This window comes from Amia ocellicauda, chromosome 15 (assembly GCF_036373705.1).
Source record: "Amia ocellicauda isolate fAmiCal2 chromosome 15, fAmiCal2.hap1, whole genome shotgun sequence".
In the NCBI taxonomy this organism is placed as follows: domain Eukaryota; kingdom Metazoa; phylum Chordata; class Actinopteri; order Amiiformes; family Amiidae; genus Amia; species Amia ocellicauda.
The window spans coordinates 1765804-1776274 of record NC_089864.1 but is presented as its reverse complement, the minus strand read 5'-3'; the positions used below and the strand labels follow the sequence as shown (position 1 = coordinate 1776274).

At 43.9% G+C, this 10471-nt stretch overlaps 1 protein-coding gene across 2 annotated transcripts; it reads left to right on the top strand.

The window, feature by feature from the left end:
- The first annotated feature begins 771 nt into the window (after positions 1–771).
- Positions 772–10215, top strand: LOC136771909 (uncharacterized). Of its 2 annotated transcripts, none has more exons than XM_066724474.1 (6): positions 772–937; positions 4083–4388; positions 6259–6561; positions 8283–8369; positions 9100–9225; positions 9614–10215. In XM_066724474.1, exons 1-6 carry the CDS (start codon positions 871–873, stop codon positions 9652–9654), a joined length of 930 nt encoding a protein of 309 aa, XP_066580571.1. In that variant the 5' UTR covers positions 772–870; the 3' UTR covers positions 9655–10215. The 2 variants fall into 2 exon arrangements, with proteins under 2 accessions (XP_066580571.1, XP_066580572.1); XM_066724475.1 differs by having other exon boundaries at positions 778–937; positions 9115–9225.
- The last annotated feature ends 256 nt before the right edge of the window (positions 10216–10471 follow it).

The window sequence follows — 10471 nt, the reverse complement described above, 5'->3', positions numbered from 1 at the left end:
GCAGGGGGGTTGGTGCTGATGGTGTTTCTTTCTCGCTAGCAGGCTCCCAGGCTGAAAGCATTCGTAAAATAAAATAAAATAAAATCACTCATTTGAGCATCCCTAGCATTTGCCTATTCCGCCTATGCCACGGGCTGCTGCTGACCGGTTGCCCCATGCCATGCAGTGTCACTCAGCGCTCTCACCACAGCTGCGCCTCTGATCCTTATCAACACTTCTGCCTCCTCTCTGTAGGAGAGGGACTCGCGTCGCAAGTGCTGGGCCTCGGAGCGGCCAAATGAACACTGATCCCTGAAGCCCAGCCTGAGAGCTGCTGCGGTGTTTGCTCCTTTGGTCTTTGTTTACAGTTTTACTTGATTATGTTGTGGGGCCCTTCACAGAAAACTCCTCTGTGAGGGGAAGCACTATTTTATTGTATTTTATTGTGTGTAACTCAAATAAAAACGCCTACCTGCTTGCACCCACCCGACATTTCCTGACATCCTGTGACAGCGTTTTTTGAATCTTACTTCAACTCATACTACCACTGCTTCTGTTACTACAACTCATACTAATGCTGTTACTGATTTTACAGCTTTTTGCTGTTGCTCATACTATTACTATAGTGAGTGAGTGAGTGAGTGTGTGTGTGTGTGTCCTGCAGTGACCTCACAGAACTACAGTCAGTGTCTGCAGAATACAGAAGTCTGTCCCTCACCATATATGATCAGAAACCTTTACAATTTGTTTAAAATAAAACCTAGTAGGACTTGCAGTGTAAGGGAAGTGGTGTCACAGCTCTCAGATCTCAGCGTAAAACCTTAAACCACACACACGCACACGCATATACTGCCACTGACTGTCTGTGCTGGAGTGTCCTGCAGTGAGAGGATGGCTGTGGACAGAGAGAGAGGACTTCTACTGCTGGTGCTGCTCAGCACTGCCGCCTCCCTCACAGGTAAGAGCTGCTCTCGCTGTCTCTCAGTGGGTGTGTGTGAGTTTGAATAAGTCTGTGTATGTGGATATGATTGTGTATTAAGAGTATGGGTCTTTGTGTCTGTGTGTTTGTCTTGAATTATAACGCATCATATCTTTAAAAGTTACAGGCTAATGGAACCACAGCCACAAAGGAAGGAAATGAAATCTAGAGCTGCTAACTGAAATGGACAATGTTTTCCATTGTTTTACATGTGTTGAAGTCACAGAAGACTCAGCTTTGCCAGCAGTGTGGTGTGCAGTTGTGTAGTGTGGCAGGAATAGCTCTAAAACTGCTGAAGAGGAAGGGGGTTAGAGGGGTTTATGTGCGAGAGAGAGAAAAGAAAGTAAGGAGAAGAATGTGTATTAGAGAACAAGAGAGAGAGGCGAGTGTGTGGTTCACAGACTGTGTGAAAGAGGAAGAGTTTGTGTGTGTGTGTGTGTCAGGGTTCAACATTAGAAAGGGGCCAGTAGATTTGTAGTTTGGCCTGTAGCAACATAGCACCACAGGTCTGACTGGGCCAGTGAAAGGAGTATATATTATTGTGCTCCGTTTCATTAACCAATATGAACACAATGCTGTAACACTGAAGGGATAAACGCCTCCTCTACGCAATCCTGAAGTGGCAGGCTACGTCATGATCCCATAACAGCACAGCACACACGTACATGTATGTGACTCGTATAAACCAGATTAAACAGCAGCACACCGCACAGTGGGCACCAGCTATTAGTGCCGACAAAGCCTAAAATGATGAATCATTAACTGTAGGCTTATGGTATCAGAAGCACATCAATAAGATGGAAATCAGTAGGAAAATGTTATTGCATGTAAAGCAAGCAGCAACTCAATCCTCAATAGTGTGGGTCCTTCAGTCTTAAAGTCAATGTTTAAGGCTTTCAAAGGTCTTAAATATTAACTATTTGTTTTGAAGGTCTTAAATATTTTCATCTAGAACATTAAAAAAACACCATACCAGAGATCTCACGTTCTGGAAGCTGCCATGCTTGAATTATCTGAGTAGTGAACAATGATCACTAGCAAACGTGATTGTAAATGAAGTCCATACAACAAGCAGACTCGGAAATATAGGCAAGAACAAAGACAGCAAAATGTCAAGAAGATTCTGGCTATAAAGCGACTACACTTGTAATCACTGACACCCTACTACTGTACCGAACCACTGAAGTCTTATCAATGCAGATCATTAGTCACACAAGGACTCAAACCGGTCCTGGAGGACCCCCTGCCTTGCTGGTTTTTATTCCAACCGAGGTCCTATTTGCTTAATTGAGTCCTTCATTGACCTATCAAAGCAATATAACTCAATTAAGTAATTAAGACCTCAGTTGGAACAAAAACCAGCAGGGCAGGGGGTACTCCAGGACCGGTTTGAAAACCCCTGGTCCAAAGTAAGCTAGTAGTAACGCTGCTCCAGCGGTAACTGTGCAATTAGATGCACTACTCCTTCATCACAAGCAGCACCTTTGTCCTCCTCTTCTCTCTTCCCTGGGCACTGAGGGCTGTGGTCTGTTTGACATGGTTTGAAGTGGCTGCTGATGCTCATTGATCATGTTTGTCGTTCAGTGTCCCTCACTGCTTCAATAACTTACCCCCCACCATCAGGTCAGTGTGACTATGAAGGGGGGAGGACGCGCCCCTGGCATTTGCCTATTCCGCCTAATTAAGCCGCAGGCCGGCCTGCTCAGTGGCTCAAGGGGCAGCACTTCAAAACCCAACGCAGAGCCCGGTTTTAAATACATTATTTCAAATAAATACAGGTCTTTGTTCATTAAAATCAAGTTTCAAACAAAACCCAGCAGCAGCGGATGGTCAAGCTCTGGCGCCCGCCTCTCCCCCGCACTGTCCCGGGAGCGGCCACCTCCCTGCCCGGCCAGGGGCTTTAATCCGCTTTCAATGCGGAGCGGATTCGTTTACACTGCACATGTATTGCAGCAGCAAATGCACCAGAGACTTCAAACCACCTGAAGAAATAGTTTGCTTTATTGAAAACACAGAATATATTGCACTCAGGTTGTAAACAGCAGCAGATCTCAATCCATTGCAAAAGACATTTCTTTAAAATCCTTAATAACCGGTACAGAGGACACCGTACAAATACATTTCCAAAGCAACACAAAAGACAAGGAAATAAATAAACTACACACAACTGTGAAACTTTCCACTAACTCACACACACTTAAATTAATGATCATTCTGGACCTGTAACACACGGATAAAATGGCCATTAATCCCATTAGCTGTGCTGCAGATGTGCATATATTTCAAAGACACAATTAAAACCCACAGGAGGATTAACTGAATAGTGGAGTTGAACTGCATGCATTAAAATACAAACCCTTCGCTGAATCGGAGTCCTACAATCCCCAATCTTAATTATTCTACATAAAACACAATCAATCAATAAAAACGTATATATACCGCAAGCATGCCTGTTGTGCCGATTCCCCAATACTAGTTAATCAGAAATGATTAACATTGCACATTGCAGCGACCTCAGGTTTCGAGGTGAGCAGGGAAATAAATGAAGCCTTAAAACAAACAGGCTTATTGCTTTCCACCCGCCGTGCCTCCAGTGCGGCGGCTCCGCTCAGCTGCTCTCGCTGGCTTCCCGTCCCGCCTCTTAAATACCCCCTCAGTGACTCCCCGTCCAATCGCCGCTCTCGGGCTGTACCACCCGGAGACGGGGGGAGCCGCACAACCACAAATAACCCCGCACATCCCCCCCTACCCAACACAGCAACCCCCACATGCAGTGCACACACAGACACGCACACACTCACGCACACCGACACACACAAGCAGGGTCCCCGAGCTGAGCCGCCCACCCACGACACACACCTTTACACCCCCCCATCCCATTGACTGCCCTACTGACACAGACACCCGTCGGGATCGCTACACTATATTTAAATATATATCGTTTAATGCACATCTTTGCATTAATATATTTGACTATGCGTAATGTGTAGCAGTGTGTAGATCGGTGTCTCAGTTCAGTACTGAAGAGCTCAGGGGACCAAGACCCAGCAGACACTGCGGCCCCTGCAGGACCAGGGCTGCCCTCACTGGACACTCATGATTCATTACTGTGTCTCTCCTGCAGGTGTCGCTGTGTTCTCCACTGTGGGGGGCATCGCTGATCTGCACTGTAAGACAGTGATCTATACAAACTGCTCTTCAACTGTGTGGAACTTTAACAGTGGATCTCAAACAACTGTTGAGCTGGTGGGTCTTGGGAAGGTGAAGAACAATAATCCAGAGAGAGCTGGGAGACTGAGTGTGGGGTCTAACTGCTCTCTACACATAGACAGACTCCACACACAGGACACTGGACTGTATTACTGTCAACAGTTCATCAATGGAAAGAAACAAGGAGTGGACAACACTGTGTATCTGGCCCTTCTCATCAGTAAGTGTGCCGGCGCTCATCAGTGTTGGGTGGATTCTGGGACAGGACTGAAGTCAGTGATTATGACAGGAGCCACTGGGAGCTGAGTGTGTTGATGAGAGCAGCACTGAACTGTGTCAGAGTCCAGCTGTAGAGACAGGGGGGTTGTGGGTAACACTGGGACTCACCCTGTGTTGACAGCAGGTCAATAAGCAGCTACAGACGTCTATAGGGAGCAACTTACTCTTAACCTAGTGATCAGTGTGAGACAGAGACCAGACATCTGAAGAGATTGCAATTTGAGAGGCTGTCTTGTTTCGTTTGATTGGACTTCACTTCATTAGTCTAACTGTTGGAAACTCTTGCCCATCAGAATGGCCTTGTTCTGTGTGACGATTGATGTTTGAGGTCAGATAACCTGCGTGTTTTATTAAGTGTTCAGATCGTGCAGCAGAGCAGCCAGGTCAGCTCGTCAAAATGCCTTTTTACTGTGGTGCTGATAATGAACATTTAAACTAACATTGTGTGAGATGCTTGAAGTGTTTTAAATCTATGGATTTTATGGTAGGCAAGTCAAGTGTTGATTTGAGAGGCTAAATTGATCAAACGTGATCAACTCACTGTCGGCCGCTTGGTCGTCACTTTAACAAACAAAAAATGCTCCAAACATTTTTCTAAATTAGCTTAATAAAGAAACTAAAATAAATGTAACCACTTTGCCATTAAAAACCAAAGTGAACTATTTGAATGGCTGCAACAGTAGTACAGGCTGTGTAATGGGGCTGCAGTCGGACTCATGATCAGCTGTCGGACAAGCCTGGCTGGGGCTAGATTTGAGATTGCAGGGCTTTAATCACAATTATATGCTCTAGGTTGTATAGAAATGTATATATTAATATAATCTGTGTAATAATGCAGCACACAGGACACACTCACTTCTTTGGGGTTTTTATTTTTTAGATGTTGCTATGAAAGGATGTGTAACTGGCCTCTCAACTGGAGTAAACTGGCTGCACCTACAGCATACAAGTACAGAATAATACAACATAGTACAGAATAAGAAAATACCAGATAATACGGCAGACAGCTGGACGAGACAAACACACAAACTCATCTCTTAACCCACTGTGCTCCAGGTTCACTGTCACTGCTCTGTATGAGCTTAAACAGGAAAAGGCACGAACACACACTACTGTCTCTTTCAATAAAATAACACCAGTATTTCACAATACACATGTACGACACCAGTGTCAATTCAAATCGTTTTGTGTGGATCAGCCACCTTTCTAACCACGGGGAGACATAACAGGCTGCTTCCTCAATCCCAAGACATCCGGCACAATAACACACCTAAAACATGAGATGTGTTCACAAATCAAAACATAACCACATATTAACCTACATTAATTCATATTCAACATGATGTCAGAACTAAATGAGAGATTTAGCCATGATTAGCACCGACGCACCGCAGCATCATCTCGCGTCTCTCCACTCAGCTCAAACCGGAAACACAGCGAGAACGGAAGTGCGTCACGACACTTCTGCGCAGCAGCGGCGCGCAGCGGCTGGAAGTAGACCGGCCTCAGAGACGTCAATTCAATTAACTTGTACATTTGTCTCTTCAGTTCACAAATTCATTTTAACTCTTACTTCCTTATGTCAATAACAAACCATTGTGTATGTGAAATTCAAACTGTAGATAACTTTATAACTTGTTAATACATACATTAATTTATGTTAAATACAACACAATTCATCCAGAGAGAAATAATACAATAGCCAAATTCACAAACTGGCTACATATAAATGACATAAATATGGATCTATGTTGAAAATGCATTGATTTCCAGTGTTGACTGTGCTGTGTGTGTCTTCTCTGTTGTTCCAGTTGACGTCCCTCCAGAGACAGAGCTGAAGGCTGGCAGCACTGTGACTCTGCGCTGCCTCCTGCACACTGGACACAGCCCTGGAGTCTGCAGTCACCCCCCGTACACCAGTGCTGATGTGAGACTGAGCTGGGTCTCTGAGACAGGCGCTGAGCTGCAGGGAGACACATACTTCACTGAGCGCCCCTGTCTCTCCACACTGACTGTGAGGCTCCAGACCTCAGACCACAACACACAGTGGAGATGTGATCTGATAGAGGGGGGAGCAGTGAGGGTCTCTCAGAGACACACCATTAAACTCACAGGTACTAATCTCCTCTCTTCCACTCGGCCCTCCCTCTGAGCTGGACAGACAGAGGCTGTTCCTCAGCTGGCCTGTGTCCGCTGTGCTGCTGGGTTCCCGCGGCTCCTTAAAATAAAATCTGGGGAATTAAGGTCATAAATTGTCCTACATTTACCATACATTTGCTGTAGGTATTAAATTTGCAGATGGTGCGTTTAAGGCTGATGGGAAAATTGTCACGCACAGTGGCACGGTAGGTAAAACGTCTAATTAGTGTGTATTTGTTTGATTAAAGGACGACTTAGGCGAATCCGCCCAAAATTCGAGCATCAATTAGAAAGTATTAAATATCTGAGAAACGATTTGAGATAAATACATGCAGTGTTTTTAGCTGCGTAGCTGAGATGGTGCTGAAAAAATCCATGTGCGCTGTGTTTACTTACACACTTCCTGGTTTTAGAAATTCAATGCGCAGTGAAGCTCATGGGGCTGGAGTTGACCAGTGGAGAGGATATTGTGTGTCATGAGCCATAGAGATCTGCTTTTACTAGCCAATCCAGATCACACGTCTCAGGCAGCTGATCAGGGTCGGGTTACAGACGAGCAGAGAGGGGTAGGAGGGGGAGAGCCGGCAGAGTGAGAGAGGGGCTCATCTCTCAGCTATTATAGATGCTGCTGATGCGATCTCTATGGATTCAGAACAGCTTCAGCTATGCATGTATGCATGTATTATGTACTTATATGTCATATAATAATATAATATATACGGTATTATAAGTGGACAATATGCAATAAAGTAAAAAAGAAAGAATTAGATTTGTTTTTTCCAGCAATGGAAAACAGAAGCTGATCAAGATTGTGAGGTCAGCAGAATATATAACAAGACCCACTGGCATGCCAGGTGCCCCTCTGACACTTCCTGGAGGCCCAGCTTTGCTCAGTGGCAAGTCTGAGGGACCTGAATAACTCAGGGAAAATAGGATCTCAATGTTCTCCTGGGTCAGTTTACAAAAAGGTGTGTTATTTCAGTGTTATGTTTATAGTTTATTGAAATACAATGCATATTTCAATACCGAAGGCTTTTAAGAGTATGTTCTAAGTGTCAAAACTGTTCACTATTACTGTGTGGGGTGTCAAATCAATAATAACAATAAAAAAATTAATTCTGTTATTTTATTGAACATTGTTCACTCAAGTACATTATACATGAAAAATGCATTTAGCAGAGGTTGTTCTGAAAAAATAGATATAAAACACTTTGTGGTTTATAAGCAAATGCATATTGTTTATCAGTTAGAATGTAAAAGTGGTAAAAACGGGAAAAATGTTCTCAGTCCTCTGAGGGTTAACTTAGTATTAGACAATGAGAGACTCCGCCATTAAAATAAGTTTTACGTTTACGTTACTTTAGATAGCTACAGACGTTGATGTTGATCTTTTCGTTGTTTAGACACATTTTGGGTCTTAAATGATATTTCTTGAGGTCTTAAAAAGGTCTTAAAAAGCATTACATTTGACTTTAAAAATGGTGCAAGAACCCTGTCTCTTCCACTCGGCCCTCCCTCTGAGCTGGACAGACAGAGGCTGTTCCTCAGCTGGCCTGTGTCCGCTGTGCTGCTGGCAGGGGGCGTCAGTGCAGGACCTCCTGGTGTTGTGTGACAGAGAACCTGGCAGAACAAAGCACAGCAACGGCAATGTGGCCGCCTGGCTGAGGACTGAGCTCTGATTGTGTTTCCTTCACAGGCATCCCTGAGGACAACACCACTACTGCCACTACAGCCACCAGGACTACAACACCTAAACCAAACACAACTGTAACCACCAAGACAGGTGAACTCCTCCTCTCTGACCCCAGACAGCCCTCCTCAGCACATTGTCATTATAGAGAGTCAGGGAACACAGTGTGTGCAGCGTGGGGAATGTGCAGCCGTGCCTCTACTGATTTAGACATGAAACAGTTGAATCAGGGTTCGAAGTACAGGGAGGATTGGGGGGGTTGAACCCCCCTAATTGAGACTTCAACCCCCCAGAAAGAGGCAAAAATAGAAGGGTGGGGGGGTCGAAACATGAATATATCGTGAGGTAAAATGCGGTTCCCGGCTCCCATACTGACCGTCAACCCCCCCCGCTCTCACAGTTTTTGCTGACCTCCCCGTTTGTCATTGTATAATTCGAACTCTGGGGTGAATAATAGAAGCGCTGGTCTATATTGCCACAGCACAGTGGTGGCAGCCCTGTTCCTGGAGAGGCATGATACTGCAGCTCTCTAATTAGTCAATTACATTTTGCATAATTCATCCCAATAACTGTCTGAGTCAACACCTAAACCAACCACAACTTCAACCACAATTTCAGCCCCCATTAACGACCTGCTGTTGGTAAAATTCATCAGCAAAAAGTATGTATATTATTCAAGTGTAGCGTGATAATACTTATATCCTATATTTAAATTGTTTAGAAAGAAAATGCTAGTTGATACTCAGTTATATATATTTTCTACCAAAACATTACAAATTGTATGACTACCAGTATGTACAATGTCTGACAATGTCAGTTACAGTGTGTCTGTCTACAGGGTCTGCAGTGGAGCTGGTGGTGAGACTGACTGTGTTCTTCATCGCTCTGATCGCCCCTCTGGTCGCTGTAGCCGTGGTTTACAGCAAGAGGAGGAGCAGCAGACAGACAGGTGAGTAACAGAGCAGAGCGGTCAGTGTGGAGCAGGACTGTCCTACATGCCGGACACTGCAGTGACAGAGTAGAGCGGTCAGTGTGAAGCAGGACTGTCCTACATGCTGGACACTGCAGTGACAGAGCAGAGCGGTCAGTGTGGAGCAGGACTGTCCTACAGGCCGGACACTGCAGTGACAGAGCAGAGCAGTCAGTGTGGAGCAGGACTGTCCTACAGGCCGGACACTGCAGTGACAGAGCAGACAGTCAGAGCTGAGAATAATTAGTATTTCTGACTCTTAGACTCACATTTTGACAATGAATAATAATAATAATAATAATAATAATAATAATAATAAATTATGATACTCCAATAAACACCAGTCTCCTCTGATTGGTCCCCACAGAGGAAGTGCCTTCTGGGATCGAGCTGGACTCCACAGGCTGACCTCCTACCTGCCCCAATAACCTCGGAGGCGGGACAACCACGCCAGTTATCACTTATCAAGCAATTAGTGGATTACCTGCCTGTTTCATTAATTGATACATTGCTTCTTTGATGAATTGCTACACGTTTCCCCATGTTAATAGCTACTGGTGTGGGGGCTCTGCAGCAGCAGGGACAGAACCACTCGATCAGACTTACTGACTGAAGATTGAGTCTCAGTGCAGAATCATTCGACTCAGTATGGACGAGATCACGGTCAAAAATATTAAAATGCTTAAAAAGAACATTCCAGTCTTCTGACATATTTATAGGGAATTTCTCTTGCTCATGTGGAAACTTTGCAAACATTCTGTAGAAACTTTGAGGTAAAAAAGACACATAAACAAAATTGTTATAAATCAGATGTATAAAGATTATAACACCATGTCGACTGCAAAATACCTTTATTGTATTTTACAATCAACATTAAATAGTCAGTGTAATAAGCTTCATGCATCCAGTAAAAAACAATTCTGTGAAGGCTAGATTATTTTGTATTTAATTATTCCATCTTTTATATCTTAAAGTATAAGAATATCTTCAGTATGTCTACAAGACATTTCCACTTAATAGGCTGAACAGATTCTCAAAATTAGCAACCAGGACATATTGAAAAATATTAATAAAACAATTACGTCACTTAAAAAGATGGTATTTGTTTAAAAAAGTGTTAATTTCCAGATATCTGGATTTATATTTTTAGCATATTTTTAGCCGTCAGTACAAATTCTTTTAATGGATATTAATCTTTTGACAGTGATCTCCCTCCATCACTCAG